The sequence below is a fragment of the Peromyscus eremicus genome, chromosome 1 (assembly GCF_949786415.1).
Source record: "Peromyscus eremicus chromosome 1, PerEre_H2_v1, whole genome shotgun sequence".
Lineage (NCBI taxonomy): Eukaryota > Metazoa > Chordata > Mammalia > Rodentia > Cricetidae > Peromyscus > Peromyscus eremicus.
The window spans coordinates 66,985,420-67,006,469 of record NC_081416.1 but is presented as its reverse complement, the minus strand read 5'-3'; the positions used below and the strand labels follow the sequence as shown (position 1 = coordinate 67,006,469).

At 50.8% G+C, this 21,050-nt stretch overlaps 1 protein-coding gene across 1 annotated transcript in view; it reads left to right on the top strand.

The window, feature by feature from the left end:
* The window catches only part of Ptpre (protein tyrosine phosphatase receptor type E), a 149,122-nt gene that overhangs the window by 113,112 nt on the left and 14,960 nt on the right, over positions 1-21,050 (top strand). Inside the window, exons 4-13 of the mRNA XM_059265074.1 lie at positions 1,251-1,344; positions 1,582-1,655; positions 3,559-3,695; positions 8,826-8,916; positions 13,234-13,310; positions 14,004-14,040; positions 15,186-15,283; positions 17,955-18,074; positions 19,520-19,683; positions 20,297-20,432. Of these exons, the coding sequence (XP_059121057.1) occupies positions 1,251-1,344; positions 1,582-1,655; positions 3,559-3,695; positions 8,826-8,916; positions 13,234-13,310; positions 14,004-14,040; positions 15,186-15,283; positions 17,955-18,074; positions 19,520-19,683; positions 20,297-20,432 (1,028 nt within the window). The remainder of the gene's footprint in view (positions 1-1,250; positions 1,345-1,581; positions 1,656-3,558; positions 3,696-8,825; positions 8,917-13,233; positions 13,311-14,003; positions 14,041-15,185; positions 15,284-17,954; positions 18,075-19,519; positions 19,684-20,296; positions 20,433-21,050) is intronic.

Here is a 21,050-nt window from a genome sequence, read left to right as displayed (position 1 = left end):
GGATGGAGTTGAACCAGGGTATCCTGAGCAGTGGGACTCCCTGTCACTGGCTCAGCTCTGCCCCTCAGTCCCAGGCAGCTCTCAGGAGGCCCAGGCTAGAACTTGCTCCAGGCCCTAGCCCAGGTATAGCACTCTCTGGAGTCACAGACAGAAAGCCGTGGGTCAGGCTGTTCCTGAAGGGACCCAGCTGGGCAATGGGCAGGTTTGGACTGGAGGGAGGGACAAATATTCCTAGCCATTAAGCCTAATACAAACCTGGCTTTGTTCCTCTGGGACAGGCAGGGCCACAGTGGCAGGCTGTAGGTCACAGCCTCTAGATTACATGCACAGGGGTGGGGAGACAATGACCAGATTTCAAACTCCTTCCTGGATCCCCGAGCTTCAAGAGACTAGGCTGTCCCATGGGAGAAAGGACGTGAACCCCCCAACACACACTCAGCTTGGGAACAATATTAGGTGCTTCTGGAACTCAAGAGGATGGAAATGTAGCTATTGACCTCCAGGGCCTTTCTATAGGGGACATGCTTAGTCCTGGTGGCATGTGATCCTCAACTTCAGAACAGAGCCCTCTGGACCAGTTCAAGAGAGGAGCCAAGCTGGTTAACTGGAGGAGCGGGCTTCTGATGGAGTCCTTCGGGTGGGAACTTTGTGGAGATAAGAGAGCACCCTAACAGGCTGAGAGGGTGGGTGCGTTGATGATCACAAGGTGACCAAAGCCAAGGGGCAAAGACAGGGATACATGTCTCTCTGAGGAAGGTGGACCTGGTAGGTGCACAGGATAGACTAGCAAGGGTGCTTCCTGCAGGCCAGTGATCTCTGTACTCCTTTCATTGTGACAGGGAGTTCACAACCCTGAAAAGCCAGCCCACAGTGTATCTGTTCCTCAAGAACTGTACCCAACCTTGGGGCCAGCCTGTCCCTTTTTATACTTGATGTTCCTGCCCCAACTGGGCTGGGACACAACAGCTATTCCCTGAGGGGGATCCACCTTCCTCTACCTCCTCATTGTGGAGAAGGGCTGGGTCAGAGGTGCTCAGAGAAATAGCTGAGTAGCAGCTTGCATTGGGGTACAGGAAGTTCACCCTTTATCAGGGACCTCGGACGAGTCACACCATCACACTCCTCTGTCCCAAAAACTGATGGGAGATCATTTGCAAACTGTACCGTGTGATGTGCTGTGGGAATCCTTCCTCACCCTGCCCAGGATCCTGATGGGGGCCCTCTGTCTTCTACCATCCACCCACCCACAGGCCCTCCGGACCCTGGTACCTCCCAGCCGCTGCTCACCTGGCTGTTGCTGCCTCTGCTCCTCCTCCTGCTCCTCCTCGCAGCCTACTTCTTCAGGTAGGAGTGTCCCCAGACGCTGACGTGCCCTAACCATCTCCTATGAGGAAATGAGTGCGCTGGAGGCTGGGGGTGTGGGCCCAAACAGCTCAGACACGAGCCGGCCGGCCTGAGCTGCACAAGGCTCAGCCATGAGCAACAGAAAGAGTTTTTCCCGGCTTACCTGGTGGGTATCACCGCACTCAGGGCTTGGGGGTTCCTGCTGTGCCGAGACCTAACACATCTTATACCTCTAAGGTTCAGGAAGCAGAGGAAAGCCGTGGTCAGCAGCAACGACAAGAAGATGCCCAACGGGATCCTAGAAGAGCAAGGTATTGTACCCCGGGTCTCAGTACTGACACTGAAAGGGACGGGCGTTCACAGCCCTGTCTGGCTGTCCCGTAAGCTTTCCTCTCTCTCCAGCTCCTCCTGGGTTGGTGCTACCGCTTCCTAGTAACTTAGAATTTCTCTATATTTCGGAACTTGGTGTCAGAGGTCATTTTCCCTGCAAAGGAGAGCGGATGTCTGAGACATTTCAGTTTGTGGGTTTTGGTTGCCTTTTTTTTTTTTTTTTTTTTTTAAAGAGACCACTCATATCCTGTCAGCTTAGCAGGGCTTTGCTGTCTAACGTTTCCCATTGAGGCCTTTGAAATCACCCTGTGATAAGGCTCTCACTTGTGAAGAGAAGTGTTCAGTTGACGCTGTACTACCTCAGGATCAAGCTGGCAGGGCCACTGCTCTGCTGGAGCTGCTCACTCTTTTTTGAAGGAGCATCAGTTAGGGGACATGCCTAACTGAGATTCCAGCTGTGTCCTGACTTGTAAATGCTGCTTACAAAAGCTTGTTTTTCTTTCTGTGTTTCAATGGGAGACACAGTGAAGGTTTTAGACACACAGGTTCTAGCTGAGTGGGGGTGGCACAGGCTTGAAATCTCAGCATTTGGAGGCACCTGCTGAGGCAGAAGCATCACAGGTTCAAGGCCAGCCTGAGCTACATAACAAGATCTTGCTCCAAACGACCAAGGGATCTGGGGCTGTAGCTCAGTGGCACAGTACTTACCCAGCATATGCAAAATCTGTGGTACAATCCCAGTGTGACAACTAAACACCCCAAACCCTGGTTTGTACCAGTGGCTTCAGCTTTGTCCTGACTTCCTACAGAGCTGTGCCTGGCTGGAGGTAACATGCATGTCATCAGAACTCAAGTGAAACTTTAGAACTCACTCAAGGTAGTGAAGGGGCTAAAGCAACCCCCAGAGCTGGTGGGGAATGTGAGCAACAGAGGACTCCACTGAGCTGTAGCATTACAGGGCTTGGGGGACCTGCACTCCTGAGCAGACCATCATATGGCCCAGTGCACCTCCATGCTCCATCCTGCTCTTCTCCCTTTCCTGCACAACCCAGAAGCCAGTGCAGAGGGAGGGGTGTGGCTGGCAGGGCACAGACGCCCACAGGCTTCTTCTACCAGCCCACCTGGCTGAAGCCAAAGGCTGCCTTGGAGCAAAGTCCGTGGCATAGACTCAGTGAACTCTGCAAATGGGACAGGGCCTTTTGCAAGGGTGACAGCTGGCTTAGTCTACTGACTTTATCAATGTCAGCTCCCTCCCTGTGAAGAGAAACGCCAATCCCTAACACTGCTTACACCTCATTCTGAGCTTGTGTGTGTGTGTGTGTGTGACTTGTCCAAACCCCTCAACCCACAGCCCACCCTCTCCTTGGCAATGCCCTCCTCTCCTGCCTCAAAGGCAGTTGGTTTCTCTGCATTGTAAGGTATGGGGTTTGAGGAAGCAGGCAACCTGTGTGTTGCCAAGAAGAGAAGGCTGTAAGACAGAGATCCTGGCAGATTCCCATCCGTTCTGAGCTTAGACCCAGAGCCCTGTGATTCCCCTTCTCTGGTCCCAAACCTGGACCTTGAAGCATGGAGCTGCAGTGACCCTTGTGTAGGACCAGAGGCTAGAAGGAAGGGTGAGTGGTGGTGAGCTAGCGAGCAAGATCACGAATGCAATGTCTGTGATGGACAGGCATGCTGCCATCACTTGCTGAAAATAGGGTGTGTTGGGAAGCAGATGTTTGATTCAGTGGCTCAGGGCTGGGCTAGCCCCAGGGTGCTCGATTTGAGAGTACTGCTCCCCTCCCACTATACAGATCCATCAGGAATGCTGTCCGATCGTCTAAGAAATGAGTCACCCGTGGGCAATGGAACTAAGTGGCTTCTCTGTGTCTCCTGACCCTACAGAGCAGCAGCGAGTGATGCTGCTGAGCAGGTCCCCGTCGGGTCCCAAGAAGTACTTCCCCATCCCGGTGGAGCACCTGGAGGAGGAGATCCGTGTGAGATCAGCTGATGACTGCAAGCGCTTCCGTGAGGAGTTCAATGTGAGTACACCGGGTCTCAGGCACCGTGAGGAGCAGCACGGCCGACCGTCAGAGCCAGCAGTTCCGGGGACTCAGGGACCTTGTGCCGATTGTGACGCTGCTCAGAAGTGGGGTCTGGAGAGCCGGGCCCCTAGTGCCGTGCCCTTCGCTAGTGCTCACTGCTCCTTGTGAAGTTGAGATGGTTGAGTCTGATGCTCCTGGGGGTTGCTGCCAGCTCAGTTCCTGGGCATCATGTGTAACGCCAGTTGTGATAGACACACCGTTCTACCATGTGCTGCCTGGTGCAGGTGGCAGTTCCACACGGAAGCTTGCAGACAGCCTCCCCACCAAGCATCTTGTCATGGTCCCCAGGAGGTCCAGCTTCTAATCAGATCAGCAGTTGTCCCTGTGAGCCATCGTCATGGCACCGTTCAGTAGTGACGGAGACTGTCTGCAGGGGATGCTAGTTCTGTTGTTTGTGATGAATCACTCCCACAACCTCAGAGGAGAAGGGGCTCACTGAGACGTGTCCCGGCCTACTGACAGTCCCCATAGCCATTCTCAGAACTCTCAACTTAAGACACAGGGCAGATTAGTCACCCCACCCCTAGAGTTGTCCATTTCCTATTTTTACATTTAATTTATGTGTACGTGTGAGTGCCTCACATACATACGTGCACCACACACATACAGTGCCAGAAAAGGCCATCGGATCCCCTAGAAGTGGGGTTACCGGTGGTCATCAGCCACCAAGGAAGCCCTGAGAATGGAACCCAGGTCCTCTACAAGAGCAGAATGTGCTCTTAACCTCTCAGCTGTCTTTCCAGTCTCCAAGTTGTTGATCTTTTAAATGTCTGTCGTATGGGTAGGCATGAAGCATTGTTTTAGATACAGGGTTTCGTATGGTTGGTGTTTTGAAGTGTTTGGTTCAAATCTTCACCCTGTGTGCGGGGCTGGGAGCTGAACGTTGGGCCTGAGCAAGAGTGGGTGTCCATGGATGGTTGCCTTGGCCCGTCTCTGTCTCTGTCACATCAGTTGCTCTACTCCAGGTCCCTTCCACCACTAGCAAACGGTACCTGGGAATGGAGACCCTCTGACAACACCAGTGTGAGGCCCAGAGGGAGAGCTTTTTAAACAGCGCAGTGTGATTATTTCTAGAGGTGTGTGGACTGTGAGGACAGGGCAAGGCGCTGGTGCGTTTAACCACACTTCACTGACTTTTCAACATTACACCCGCCCCTTGTCTTGCTTCCCTTTTTATCACTGCCAAGCGGGCTTTCCTCTTTTTTTTTAATTAGGTCATACTGAGAGAGAGCACCGAGCACTCCTGTTCTGAAAATTTACAACTTAGCAGCAGAAGTTAATTCTCCATTTTCAAAATAGCTGTCCCTTGCACTGCTGGTAGAAGCTTGTCCCGCCCTGCTTGTCCCACTTCCTCTTCCACTTCTGCAGTCACGTGTGGGGTGCCAGTAACCCTACTGTTCGTGGAGGGTCTCAGAGGAGGCCAGGAGCATAACGAGGCAGCGGAGGGACTCGGCTCAGGGGCAGAACTCAAGAGGGAACAAAAAGCGCAGTAGCCGAGACATGCAGTGGCTTCCCAGCTTTTTTAAAATATCAAACCAAGGAAAGTGATGGTGAATGAAACAGTTTGAGCATAATCAAGAGAGAACAATGTCAGTGTGCTTCCCTGTGGCCAGGGGCTCCGATCTGGGTCGTGTCATACAGTTACAGATCCTACCATTATTTAAGAGTTTGATGTTTCCGTCATTATGAATTTTGAGCATTAAATTAGCTGTTTAGAAAAGATGTTTCTGAGCTGGTAAGACGTCTCAGCAGGTAGAGGCATTCGCCACCAAGCCTGACAACCTGAGTTCAATCCCCTGAAACCCACCTGGTGGAGGGAGAGAACTGATCTGTGAAAAGTGTCTTCTGACCTTCACATTCATGCCATGGCATGTGTGTGTGTGCATGCAGGCATGCCCTCACAAACACATAAGTGTAATCTCAAAATTGTAAGAAGAAAGCCTGTGATAGAAAAGAAGTTGCCTCAGAGGCTTGCTTCTGCTGATTCTTGGCTTTTTCTGGAGACTTGTAAATATTGTACCCCAAACAAGTTCTTCCCTCACCTGTCGCTCCCAGCCTGCCTCTCTGTAGCCCTCAGCTGTGCAGAGTCTCCCTGCCTGGCAACGGGCAGCTAGAGATACAGTTGTGGGGTAGAGCGTACACAGCCTGGCTCATCACTCCAGTGAGGAACTGACCCTGTCCAAGGCCACACTCCAGCGGCATCTCTCTCCTGCCCAGATCAGCCACTCCGGTTCTCAGAGAACACATTTGGTTCTCAGAGAACACATTTAAGTTCTGTTTTCCTACTCCTCCCTTTCTCTGGTCTGATGGCCCCTTCCAAAGGTCCTGGGAGGAATCTGGGTAAGTCTCAACATGTGTTTGGACATTCCTGTATTGTCAAGCCCACGTTCACTCTGAGGTGACTGTGAACTTGAGGCTAAGAAGGGGTTTGACCTCAGGATCGTCAGCACTGTGGGATGAATGGCTGGAGCTGGCTTGAGTACTCATCCTGGCCTGGAAGACTTGGCCTATTTTCTTCACTTCTGCCTCAGTTTCCTTATCTGTGAAGTAGAATTTTCCCTGCCCTGTGGGACTGGGATAACACATAAAGAGAGAAGTAACAGGTAACACACGGATGAGATGCTATCTGCTAGCTCTGCCTGGAGAGGGCACATCTCTATCCTGTTTCCAGTTCCTGAATTTGGTAGAAAAGGAGGCCCCTGTGCAGTGAGAAGCCTTCTCCAGCTTTGTCCCAGCAAGCTGTGTCAAGCCACAGGCCTGGGACCTATGCTATGGCAAACATGGCAGAAATACATACAAAGGGAGGGCTTTTTATTTTTGTTTTTGTTTTTTTCTTGTATGTAGAAGTCCCAGCATAATCACAAACCAGAGCTGTCCTCTGGTGTTGATGGAACAAACCAGACCTCCTACAGAATGCACACAGAGTTACGGCAGGCTAACCATCTCCAGGCACTCTTACTTCCCTGGGACTACCAAACACTGAGAACCCCAAGGTCCTGGGTAGCCTGACAGCAGGAAAGCATACTGGGCCCAGTCTGTGCAGGGGCTGCTCAGCTTGCTCGGATCTGGAGGACACAGAGAACTTTGCCTAGTTCTGCCCACCTCCCCTCATCCTGTTCTCCAGGACCCTGGGGGGACAGGGTGTACCACCTCATCTCTATGCCCCACCTCTCAGGGCCACACAGCTATGTTAGCGGTGATCAGAGCCTGATTCCTCTTCCTGCTCAGGCTTCCTGGGCCACTACATTGCAGCTACTTCGTCTTCCTTGGTTTAATCCAGTCTGTTGTTTTTAGTAGGCTTTATTTTTAGAGCAGTTTCAAGTACACAGAAAAATTACATACACACTGCAGAGTTCCTGTGTACTCCATCTCTCCATAGAGCGGGTTCCTCTGCCATGGGCCCGCTGCAGGGAAGTGCTCCATTTGTTACAATTAATAATCGCCCTTGGCATTGTCGTCACTGAGCTCCTAGGATCTGCTCAGACTGTGGGGTTTGCCAGATGCACGGTTTCGTGTGCCACTGTGACTGGTTTTTGTGTTCAGGGCTAAAACCTTTTGAGAAGGCCTAAGGATGTCATCACAAATTCAGTGTCCAGTGCGGGCCAAGGAGGTAGTGTCAAGTCAGCTCTGGTAGTGAATCAAAACTCAAGGAACGTGAGTGTTCAGAGCTGGGGACAAAGTGGAGAACTCCTCATTGGCATTGCTAGGATGACCTCTGACTGGTCTCTCCACACTGGCCTAGGCAAAGCCTCTGCCTGTGGCTATGAGGTGTGGTGGCCCCAGAGCAGAGGAGAGGGGGTGTCCTACAGCATCCTGATGTAAGCCCTTGGGGAGAACGGAGTTGGCCACTGAAGAAGTTCCTGCCTGCTAGAGGGAGGTTAGGGCCCTGACCCAAATAAGAGCAATCCCAGGACATCGTAGCTATCATCTGAGGCTGCTCTATGAAGCCAGACCCCAACTCCCGGGGACCTGGAGTGGGACACAGAAAACAGTAAAGCTCACATGTTTCTCCATGCTTGAGTAAGGGAGTCCCTCCAGGGCTGACTACCAGGGTCTACTTCTTCAGCCAAATGATGCTGAGCATATGTCCAACCACTCTTCCTTGGGTCTGGTTCCATGTCATCGGATCATAGGCTAGTTGTGAGGGGAGGCAGAAGGGCCACACATTTTCTCTGTGCCTGATCCATCACAAACACTCAGTAAGTAGTAACGCTTCTTCCTTGGAGCCCAGTGGTCCGAGGTCCAGCCGGAGTCAGGTTTAATGTTGAAGGGCATGATTTGAAGTACACAGTGCTCTTTACCCTAGCTCATCTGAGTATGATGAGGAACCCGGAAGCAAGCAAGAGGCGAACAACTGGAGGCAACCAAAAATCAGAGGCAGGGTGACTTTGGTGGTAGAAGGAACTAGAAACCCACGTGTCCACTTAACTCCCAGAGATGGCACTTCTTAGTGTTAGCATGCTTGCAAAGTGAAACTTCCGTTTCACACTGACACTCCTCAACTGGGGTACAGCAGTCATTAAGGTGGTGCATCTTGAGCCTCAAAGAGCCCCAAACTCCTACCTGCTGATTCTGTACACTGGGGGTGGAGGCTGGGAGAATCAGCACTTCCAGGGAGCTTCTAGACCTGCCCCTGCTGACGTGACCCAATCCACAGAGACATCTGAGTCCCAAGTATGGCGAGGGCTGTGGCTACAGTCACTTTCCAGAATCCTGCTCCTTCTTTCCCACAGCCCAGGCCAGGGTCTCAGCACCTTCTTGGTAGTCTTTGCCCCTCTTTCTCCTGCATCAGAACTCCTTTGGGATCAGTTTGCCTGTACCCAAGGAGTCTCTTCCTGGGCTAAAACCTGTGTGGACTGGGGCATGATGGAATTGTGGTGTGAGTGAGTTCTTGACCTTACAAAGTTTAGGATATAACTCATTGTCTGCCCAGTGTCTAATGTGGGGCCTGAGGAGAGACAAGGATGATGGACAGATGGTAGTTTTAATGCCTGGGCTTGGTAGGGAAACTAATGGGGACCTGGGTTTAGATTCATTAGTGTTCACTCTGTTCTCCATTTCTTCCAGTCATTGCCGTCTGGACACGTACAAGGAACCTTCGATCTAGCAAATAAAGAAGAAAACAGAGAAAAAAACAGATATCCCAACATTCTGCCCAGTAAGACTTCTTTATTGTTGGTGTTTATTGTTCTTTTTTGCGTGATCTGTGACATGCAGGTTACACTTGGCGCTGCTTTGCAGCCTGCCGGTGACCATGTGCTCAGTGCTCGTCCCAGGGAATCCAGGGCCACACTGTCTGAGGGCCTTTTCTCCCTACATGGGGCGTGGACATCTTTGTTGCTGTTGACCACTCTGGTTGCTAAGCATACAGGAAGCAAGCTGGGCAGGAATGCTCCTTACAGGCTTGGGCACCAAGGGGCAAGGCCTCTCCTGTCAGATCTACTCCTGGACACCAGTCTAGGCCTGTTGGTGGCCTTGAGCAGTACCTTCCTTCATATTCAGTGTTTTGAGACTACCAGGAACAAATCCCCAGTGTGCTCTATGGTCCAGAACCAAAGGCCAAAATGATAGAATAAAAAGCCCACATGGGTTTGGCACCCTTGAGAGAAGGCTTAACAGATCTTATTCTAACCTCAGCAGCAAACAGTAACCATGAGCTAGGGAGTGTGGTTGCCAAGGAAGTGTCAAGCTAGGGTGCAGGCTGCTGTGGGCTGGGCCTCTCGTGACCTGCTGTAGCTGGCTGAGCCTAGTCTTGAGGTGCCTGTCTCACTTGCCAGGACAAACCCTGCGTGTTCTCAGCCACCTTTTCAAAAGCTGGCCCAGGATGCCAAGTCTGCAGCCTTCCCATCCCCCCCAACCACAGATTTTCGCTTCAGGCCCACCCACAGAAGAGCAGCCTCAAACAGCTCCACAAAACTCAGACTTACATCCTGAAGAGAGGCCTGCGGCTGGTGCCAGAGACCCTTGCTCTTGAGGAGTGCCTGGTGGAGTCAGGGAGCTGGCCACAGTCAGCTTGGGTGTGCTGTGTGTACATGGAGCTGTAACCTATCCAATATAAGACCTAGATTTCTAGAACTTTCTAGAGGTAGCTCTTCCCCACTGCCCATGTACAAGGCTTTTAGTGATTTTTGTAAAGCCCACCACGATCCTCAGATCCAACTAAACCTAGAGTAATTAACTAATGGGCTTTAGTTTGTCAGAGTCAAGGGAGGAGGGGGTGGTTGTACAGCCAGGCTGTGAGGGTGGCTTGTCCCAAGTTTAGACTCTGGACGCAATGGCTTTACTACTGGGTGGGTTGTGGAATCCAAGGAAGAGGGACATCCATGCTGTTGCTCAGTCCTAGATTTAGACTCTGGACGCAGTGGCTTTACTGATGGGTGGGTTGTAGAATCCAAGGAAGAGGGGACCCATGCTGTGGCTCAGTCCCAAGTTTAGACTCTGGACGCAGTGGCTTTACTGCTGGGTGGGTTGTGGAAGAGGGGGAACCTGTGCTGTGACTCATAGATCAAAGGAGAAAAAGGCAAAAGCAAGCAGGCGTCTGGGCTCTTCAGAGTGGTTTGCATCAACTGAAACTTGAGATATTCAAAGGTCAGTTTTGACTTCTAGTTTAATGCTTCACCGTTCTTGATGAGTTTAATTTATGCCTCAGTTTGGCCCTCGTGTGTTTGGGACATGAGGTATAGTTAGATCCTAGGATCATGGTGGGCTTTACAGAAATCATTTACAAACCTTGAGCACAGACAGTGGGCAAGAGCTACCTCCAGAAAGTGCTAGAATTCTCGTCTAGGATCATATATTGGACAGCTCCATGTACCTTAGAGCCCAGGATGTTCTGGTCATCTTACCTAGCTTTCTCTCTTAATCATTAAACCTACTGCCCCCTAAAGTGAACGCTCACAATCTTAACCAGGAATGTTTCTGAGACAGAGGTGGCAGGTCATACCTGTAGTCCCAGCAGCCTCCAGGCTGAGGCAGGAAGCTCTCCATATCAAGGCCAGCCTGGGCTACATGGAAAGTGAGACTCTGTCTCAGAAAAGAAAAAAAAAAAAAAGAGAGGAGAGAAGAAACAAGGATGCAGGGGGAGAACCAGGGAGAAAAGAAAAGAGAGAGAGGCAGACAGACAGACTGATTGGCTGACAGACAGGAGTGCTAGTTTCTGGTGAGAGCTCAATGGAATGGAGTGGATGGTCAAGCTCCTGCAGCAGGCCCAGGTAGGGCACTCAGCTCACAGAGGGCTCATCCCAGAACATGCTGGGTGCCTTCCCCAGCTCTTCCTGCTGTGCACAAGGCTGGGTTGCGTCACAGAAGAAAATCAGCCTGCCCTCTCCCCACGTGAAAGCGTGGCCACACTGTAATAGTCTGGCTCAATGTTCCCCATAAATTCCCCCACTCCTGCCCCAGGGTGAGGGCCAACCTCTGTCCTATCCAGGAGTAACACTTGACTTGGGGTGTTGACAGCTGTCCAGGACTGTGGGTATGTGGTATGTTCCGCAGGACTGGTGAGCTGTTCCTTGTTGGTTTGAGTTTCCTACGGCATGGAAACATCATGCCTGCCAGGAACCAAGAGCGTCATCCTGGTTAAGGAGAGACATGTCTGGCTATATGGAATTGTTGGTCGTGCTGGGGCAAGCAGTGGGCTGAATCTCATGGAGTCAGGTTAGGATTTGTAAGGTGGGATAGGGAGACCCAATGCTCACAGCTCCAGGTGCCTCCTACCTCTCTTAGCCTACCCCAAGCCAGGGCAGACTTGCAGTAGGTTCAAAGATGCCCCTGGGCTAAAGTGCAATGTTGGCCGTGGCCTGAGAATCCCAAAGACGGAGTCAAGTGCTCTGAGTCCGGAGGCTAGACTCATGCCTGCGGGGACTCTCTCTGTAGCCGGCAGCCTGATAGCCCTCTTCTGGAAGGATGCCACTGCTGGTAATTTTAGAAAGTGATGTTTTGACAGCAAAATGTGACTTTTCAGGATTAAGAAGCAGGAAGCTCTTAGAAGCTGTGAGAGTCTAAGTCTGCAGATGTTATTTTTTGTCCTGTGTTTCCGTAACTGTTCCACGGTGTAAGTCATTCTAAATTCTCATGCTTCAGCCTGCATGACATAACCCGGGCCACAGCTGTTTCTACCCCGAGGCGCTGAGCCCCTGAGCAAGAGTGTCTAGACCTGTGGCTGTGGATTTGGGGTTTGTCATCCTGCCCAGCATGTGTGGGCTAGTAACTGTCCCCAGAGTTGTGCCACTACCCTCCGCCTGGAGTAGGACACACGCAGCTCAGCAATGAAACTCCATCAGGGAGTCTGAGTTAACACACACAGACCAGCCAACAGCCTTCCGTGTAAAGTGGGCCACAGCCAAAGCCCAAGCTAGCCTGGAACTCTCAATCCTCCTGCCTCGGCCTCCTGAGTGCTGGGATTACAGTCCTTCCCACTTCAGCTACCTTTTTCACTACCTGCTGAAACAGTGAGTCTCTGTGGAAGAAAGGGCTATGAAGGAACCAGGGCCACAGCTCCCTGGTGTGCACATACATCACTGCAACACCATATATGTACCACACCATATATATATATATATATATATATATATATATATATATATATATATATACACATATATATACCATATATATACCACACCACATACACCACACAAATAGTCCACTATAACATATCATACCACACACCTGACAATACACTCAACATACACTACATATACATGGTACCATATACCACACATAATAAACTCACAATCAGCATGCCCTACCACACAACACATACTTATCACACTGAATTATACATACATACCACATGTATATAACACACAATACCACAAAATGCACACAGCACACACAGCACATATAACTCACAACACACATACCCACCCTACCATACAATATCACCCTCATACCATACAACACATGTCATGTGTGTGTAACACATAACACACAGCACCACAAATATACATAAACACACACACACACACACACACACACACACACACACACATCTCTGGCTGCCCTCCCACTTTGGAAAATACCCTGTTGAGCCAGCTTGACTCTCCACAGTCAATGGTCCAACTGTTCGAGCCCAGCTTCCCTCCAGTCCTGGGGCAGATGGTGAAGAATGGATATTGGAGTTCAGAGTCCCAAGCCCTTTACCCCCAAGTCCTCTGGAAAGCCTGAATGAAAAAACCTAGTTCTTCATTCTGAGGCCCTGCTGTGTGCACTGTAGTGGTTAACGTTTGGACCTGTGATAAGAACACGGTCATTTTGCTCCTGCTGTTCTGCCTGTGTGATCATGGGGCCACCTCTCCTCCTCCCTCCCCTGGCTGAGGCACAGGTGGACCATGCAGGGCTCAACAAGGCAGGGGTACCCTGCCCTGACCTCAAGAGGAGACCTGGTAATGTCCTTCCAGTGACTTCGATATGAGACACCCTGGGCCCCTGTAGCTCCTGGTCCTAACACTGTGGCGTTGTTTGCTTTTTCCAGACGATCATTCCAGAGTGATTTTGAGCCAAGTGGACGGAATCCCCTGCTCTGACTACATTAACGCTTCCTACATAGATGTGAGTTGACTGCCTTCCTTCCCCTTGGCCTGACATGAAGCCGATACTGGGTATTTAGGGACGGGGTCTGAAGTGTGATGTGTGGGTGCCTTCCTCTCTGATCCTGAGTATGTGTGTGGTCACCACCCTTCGGGCAGTTTGGTCACACTAGAGTGTGAGGCCATCATGTTTTCTCAGCTTGCCTCTTCACCAGAAGTCACAAAGATAACAGATCCAGGGGGATAATGACCACAGTGGACACTGGAGGTGTTCAGTCCAGTTCCTTATAGCATTGACAAACTAGAACCAGCCAGATGCGTCTGACTAGACAAACCACAATAGGCCATGGAATGAATTTAGGTTTCTTTGAAATTATCATGTAAGGTTTTAAATTTCTTACTTACAATACAAGGAAATAGAAGGATTTGTAGACAATACATGAGCCCAGTGAGAAATATAAACATATGTATTTCTGTTTGGGTGTGTGTAGGAAAACAAAACAAAACAAAACAAAAAACAACAAAGAATAATAGTGAAGGCTGTAGGAAAACAGTACCTGTTATCTCTGAGGTTGCTGGTGGGTTTGGTTTTCATATTACCCTTCCTTGTTTTCTACATTCTCTGGGGTGAATCTTCCCTCCCCTTCTATGAACAAAGTGGTCCCCTGGGCAAAGATTGTCCTGGATAATTACAGGTCTGACTTCATTTTTCTAGGGTTACAAAGAAAAGAACAAATTCATAGCTGCTCAAGGTAAGCAAGCTTTCGAGTTAGTTCATGTCTGCGCCGTATTTTTAGAAAGTCATTCGAATCTCTAACTGCCAACAATACCAGAGATTCATATGGGTTTTTTCGTGTGTGTGCACCACTGTGTCGCCGTGTCTGACACCCATGCTGTGTACCCCTCTGGGACTTCATGGCACACACAAGGGGCCTCTGGTTGCCCTTCTACCACCCTGAGACTCACGTTCAGTAGGTAACTTTGACTTACTTCCTTCAGCTGTCTGAGCTCTTAAAGGCTCCTACTTTGCGGGGAGGACGGGATGGAGGGGCTTTTAGATGAAGGTCATGGCCACCATGGCTCAGCCACAAAATCATGACCTTACCCTTGGACCTAGACCCACCTTGTGCTTAGAGAACCTTCTAGTGTGCCAGAGGCTGCCTTTCCAGGTTCAGCAACTCCCCAGGAGTCAGTGAAGCTAAACTAGACTCCCCTCCCCCTCCTCGACAGCCAGATTCCCTAGAAATAGAAGCCCTCGTTACACACAGGGGACCGTGCCCTCTGTTAATGAGAGAAAAATCTGTCAAATGTTGGTGGAAACGTAAAAAAGGTCTGCGTTTCTGTCGTAAGCTCCGGCTTGCCGAGGAAGGATTTCTTTATCTCCCCGCCCCCTCCTCCTGAGCATAGAACTCTTAGCCTGAGGATCGCCAAATAGTTGTTATACCTGTAAGCACTGTGTCAAATTCAGAAAGGAAGTGGACAAAGGGCAGAGGAGTTTCTTCTTCCTGATCTCTCTCTCTCTCTCCTTCTCCTTCCCTTCCCCCCTTCACACACACACACACACACACACACACACACACACACACACTCATACTCACTCACACATATTTGCATTCCAATTCATCTGAAGGGCCCTGTGACTCTGAGGGACTCTGTTGTGGCTCCCAGCTACTATGACAAGCAAAGCAGAGATGGCCCTCAAATGTCCTCCTGTGCCCCCCCCCCTTTCTTTTTGCCTGTGAGTCAGCATAGCCACCCAGATTCTGTCTGGCTACACAGCAAGCTTCCAGGTTGCAGGGCCTGTCTTGTGTCTGGGGAAGGTGTGAGCCTTCCAAGACTGAATTTATGGGGTGAGCTTAGATGGCTCCTTCACGCTGAGCCTCCCCTCTGCACACAGGCCCTAAACAGGAGACAGTGAATGACTTCTGGAGGATGGTCTGGGAGCAGAAGTCAGCCACCATTGTCATGCTGACAAATCTGAAGGAGAGGAAGGAGGTAAGTTCCCCTGCTCTGACCCCTGTAGCCTTTCCTTGTGGCCTGGCACTCACCAGGGAGGCCCTGACCACTTCTTCTGCCTGGACACCTCTCTTCTATTAGTGGGGGGCAAACAGCACCCAGACCTTCCAGCACCCCATCTTGAAGTCAGTTCTCCACACTTCTATACCTCACTGTCCTGCTCTAACATAAGGAATCATAGTTCCCTTCTTTGTATGAAGATCGTCTCGGGCACCCAGAGCTCTAATCCCACTGGAGAGGAACAGACTTTAGAGTGAAAGGTATTGGTGTGTTTCGCATGTGGTGGACCTGGCTGCCAATGAACGCCATTGCCCAGGCCTTTCCTAGACTAGAGAAATGGTTGCCAATGACAGGCACATGGAAGGCGTGCCTGTACACCTGAATTTATTTATTTATTTTTATTTTTTATTTTTTTGGTTTTTCGAGACAGGGTTTTTCTGTGTAGCTTTGCGCCTTTCCTGGAACTCACTTGTTAGTCCAGGCTGGCCTCGAACTCACAGAGATCCACCTGGCTCTGCCTCCTGAGTGCTGGGATTAAAGGCGTGCGCCACCACCGCCCGGCCTGTACACCTGAATTTAAAGCATCAGCTAGGAACGGGAGGTACAGTTGCCTTGTCTCCTATCAAACAGACCCTGGTAGCGTCTGCTGAGCCTGAGTCCCCATCCCCAGTGCCAGAAACTGGCTCAGATGCAGGCTGGAGGGGAGAGCACCAGAGCCCCGGGAGATCTGAAGCCCTGACAGACCTGTTGTTGGCACCGAACTCTTTTTCCAAGTGAAAGGGGAATTGGAAGCCTGAGGGGTGCTTCCTCAGGTGGGGAGACCCAGCTAGTAGACTGTGCTTCTAGCATGTTCCAGCATGAAGGCCCAGCTTGGCAGAAGGCATCTGCCTGCTGGGCCGCCACACAAGGCTCTCTGTACGGGTGGCACTAGCCTGGTCCTCACGGTACCCCATGTGATGAGGACATGGGCAGGGCCTACAGGGTTTGGGTAGAACACCCAGTCTTGGAGTGCACAGGAGACAAAGATTGAACTGATAGACAGAATAGGCACAGAGTGCTCCTGTCCCCAGGGCACCTGACTGGTGGGCTCCGTGCCCAGCAGCACGGGGGAAAAAACATCCAGTGTCCATTTCTGGTTTTCTCGTCATCAGGGAGAAAACAGTGGGAACAGAGTGGGGATTGCTGCTTCTTACTTACTTCATGACTCCTGCCCTTGTTGTCCTTTGTTGCCAATGGAAAGAGCCACAGGAGGGAAACAGAGCTCTCACCATAGATTTCCTGCCCTGTGAGGAGGGACCCCCCTCCTGTAGACAGGGAGACTGACCCTCATCGGAGTCCTCGCATCTCTGTGACCCACTGCCCACAGAGACCAGGTCTTCCAAGGACTGCTTCTCCAAAAGGTCACCATTGTAGCCCTAAGCAGAGGCCGAGGACCTCTGTCCCCCTGCGTCCTGGGTGGTGTCATCTGTCTCAATCTCCCCTAGAACCTCCTGCTGTGTTTTTCTGGCCTTGTGACTCAGGCTGCCTGCTGGTTCTCTCATTTTCCACTACCTCAGATGGAGTCGTTTCTCAAGAGAGTTCCTTTTCCTTGGTGGCTTTCACTGTGGTCTCCACAGTGTCCTCATCCTGGGCAGTACGTTGCAAAACCCAGCTGGCATCTTGTGACCTGAGGGAGGCCTGAGGGTAGGGCAGCCAAGAGTTCTCTGGGGCCTGAGACCTCTGTTCCTATCATTGCAGGAACCTTTCTGGGAAGAATTGCTTGAGAACCCCAGGGGGACCAAGACTCACCCAGACCAGACCTTTAAGTGTCGCTACAGGCCACGTTCAATGCCCTGTGACTATAGGCCAGCTTAGGTCAGGACACACAGATGGGGTGATGTTTGTCTTATAGTGTTAACAAGAATGCTGGTCTCCATGGTGTCAGGCATCTTTTACTTTAGGAGCCTGATGATCCTGGAGAACAGCCTACTTTGCTGTGCCATTCACTGGCCATTTCTAGGACAAGCTGTGAGGTACCTGAAGACATGCTATATTTTAGAGATTTCTCCAAGGATGATTGTGCAGTTCTTTCCCCTCTGCTGTGGTCCCCATTGGTCCACATGCTGTGCTAACTCATAGCTTACTGCCTGAGAGATTCTAGGGCTTGTCTCATGTAAAGAACTGCCTCTGTGGTCAGGAGCACCTCACAGGTTCCCATGTTAGTGTGACCTCATGAATGGCATGCAGGGTGGCCAACATGAGTGGCTTGACCAGAAAGAAATAGAGTGCTGGGCCCCAGGGAAATGCCCAGTGAGGGCATTCTGGAGTATGGGGCTCACTCCAGCTGGAGGGTTGTTAGGCTCCCTAGCTCTAAAGGGAGAAAGTTTAGCATGGACAGGCATGGCTGGAGTAACAAAGTGTGAGGGATAATGGAGTTAGCAAATGAGATGTTACTTGTCCAACCCAAAACACTTTGCTTGGGCTACCACAGCCACATTTGTCACCTGTGAGGCCTTGCTTTCCTCCTTTATAAAAGACACGCCCTTGCCAGGTAATCCTCCCAGCTCCTGGGGAGCTGACTGCTGACCTGGGTCACTTGATGGTGTGCAGATCGTGGGAGGCTATGTGTTGGACTGTGTCTTGATTCTTTTCCTTCCATTGTTCCTCACAGGAGAAGTGTTACCAGTACTGGCCGGACCAGGGCTGCTGGACCTATGGGAACATCCGGGTGTGTGTGGAGGATTGCGTGGTTCTGGTGGACTACACCATCCGCAAGTTCTGCATCCATCCGGTACACATGAATGTCTCATGTTGGCTTCTCGGGAGCTAGGTTGGGGGGCTTTACAGTGTGAAGAACTGCCCCGCCTCGTCCTGCCCCCAGCATGGCAGGAACTCTCACTGAGGCTGTGGCTGCAGGGCTGGGGCGTGGGACAGAATGGGACAGAGTTAGTGAGTGATCAAGGACCTGATCTGCAGAGTGCTGGGCACTTTGACTCCCAGCAACTGTCCTAGGCCTCCCTAGGAGGTGGGTGAGCCAACTGGAGAGGTAGGGGATTCAGTGGAAGGCCTTTCCCACTGCACTAAGCAGGCACTGTACACCAAGCTCTACCAGGGTCCAGTATGAGTGAGGTCTTTTACACCCTAGCATTGTGAGACAAGATTGTTTGTCTGTCTGTTTATTTGTTTGAGACAGGGTCTCACTATATGGTCCAGGCTAGCCTAGAACTCTGTATATAGAGCACACTGGCTTCAGACTTACAGAGATCCATCTGCCTTTGCCTCCCAAGTGATGGGGTTAAAGATGTGAGCCACCATGTCCAGTGACAGGAGTGTTTTATAATGGTGTCAAAATTATGTTCAGAATCTCCCCTGTGTTTTTCATGCTTGTTTCAAGACAGCCTGCAATAAAAAATGCTTGTAAACAAAAGCAGATGAGATGAAGACTTCAGGGATAGGCCATTTCATCAGGAATCAAATGTAGAGCAATGGTGTGATTAGGTTGCAAAATCTGAACAGAAGTTTCTACAAGCCACTGCAGAAGGTTTTGAAAGGATACTAGAGGTGTGGCTCAGTGGTAGAGTATGTACCTAGCATGCTGTGAGCCATCCCAAAATTATTATCCCTTGCTGACCTCTTCTAGATACACAGAGTACACATGCATGCAAGTGTGCATGCGCACAGCACACACAAACACACACACACAGAGTTCTAAACACACTGGTATTGTCTTCTTCCGCCATCAGGGTCAGGAGAACCATGCTTCAAAGGCTTGGAGAATCTATGAGGGAGGGTCTGGACCTTCATCTTTTCTTCCCACACTGACTCTATGAGACTTAAAGAATACGCTAGTGTATAAGAAAAAAATTTAATTTAAAAAAATAATAAAAATTAAAATAAAAAAAGAACATGCTAGTGATGACTCAGCTCCCCAGGAGTGAGGTGGGACTGTCCAGACAGAGCAGGGAGGCCTATCTCAGAGCTGGAATATCTGAACATTAGGACCAGCTTTTGGGATGCGGGCCTACTGGGATTCTGGCCTGGGAATAAGCAGCTGTGGCAATCCTTTGCCATCCAAGAGCTGTGCATACTCACAGCTGGTACGGCGCCCCTGTGTTCCAGGGCTCTCTGTGTTTGTGGACACTGACCTGGCATGAGCCTCAGCGGTCCTTCAGAAGGAGAGGCTGAGTGGTCGGGGTCAGGGGGCGCCACCTCTCACTTCTTCCTTGTCCCTTGCAGCAACTCCCAGACAGCTGCAAAGCCCCACGCCTGGTCTCCCAGCTACACTTCACCAGCTGGCCTGACTTTGGGGTACCCTTCACCCCCATCGGAATGCTGAAGTTCCTGAAGAAAGTGAAGACGCTCAACCCCTCACATGCTGGGCCCATTGTGGTTCACTGCAGGTATGTCAGGGAGGGGCAGGACATTTGCAGGCAGTCACAGTGGGGTGGCTAGTGGGACAGTGTTGGGTGAGCAGAGCTAGGGCTGGTGGACATGAAGTTTCCCAGCAGCTACCCCACTTGGTCACTGGAACACATGCCCTGCCCCAGTGATGTCTGAATAGAACCCCAATATATAAACCTCTTCAAAGCTGACAGGCTCAGGTTGGTGGCCGGCATGGGAGCTCTGGGCAGGTCCACTGCCTTGTCCTCTGTACTACCTGATACCCCAAGAATCACTCGGTTCCCATACCAGGTCACAACCACAGTGGTAACAAGAAGACAGTGTTTGGGGTAGGAGTAATAAACAATACACACACACACACACACACACACACACACACACACACACACACACACACAGAGCTTCAGTGTCTCTGGTCCTGAGCTAAATTACTGGGGCTGCAGTGCCCTCTGGTGGCCTTGCACAGATTTGCTCCTTATTCTCCCAAGCTGTACCTTACTTAATTTTGCCCTAGGCTGTGTCCTTTGTCCCCAGGTTCAGGCATCTTCCCAGGCTTGTTATTTACTTCAGGGGAATGTGACTCATGAGGTGGCATCTTTCTCCTCCCTGAAGCGCGGGCGTGGGCCGGACAGGCACTTTCATTGTGATCGACGCCATGATGGACATGATACACTCAGAACAGAAGGTGGATGTCTTTGAGTTTGTGTCTAGAATCCGCAATCAGCGCCCTCAGATGGTCCAGACGGATGTGAGTGGCACCTCTTCCTGCTCTGGCCTAGGCATCATAGAGCACTCAGGTGCCTTTGCCCTACTCCAAAGGCCCATTAAAAAAAGAATTTTTTTTTACTGTGTTTTTGTTATTGTTTTGATTTTGTTTTTACAGTACCAGGTACTGCACCCCAGTCTGTCATGTGAATTCTTTCTACCACTGAGCTGTATTCTCAGCCATTTTTTACTCCCTGAGACTTGATCTTACTGAGATGCCCAGCCTGGCTTCGACCTGGCTCTGTAGCCTGGGCAGCCCTTGAGCTTGTGATCTTCAGATCTCAACTTCCTGAATAACTGGGATTTTAAACCTGCACCCCCAGGCCCAGCTTATAGGCCTGGTTTTGACAGGCAGGTAGCCACAGGCTATGAGCATGCCCAGTGTCAGACTTGATGTCTCTCCCACTCTGTCATTACCTCCCACAGAGTCTCAAAGACTGGTGACTCTGATCCTTAGTATGTTCACATGCCACAGGGGCGGTGGCATAGCCCCTGGGGCCCCCAGGGAGGGAGCGGCCATTACTGTTGTCTTATTTTACCCTGGACGACCAGTGTACATGATCATTAATGGGCTCCTGCCCTTTAATGTTCTCTTACCAGC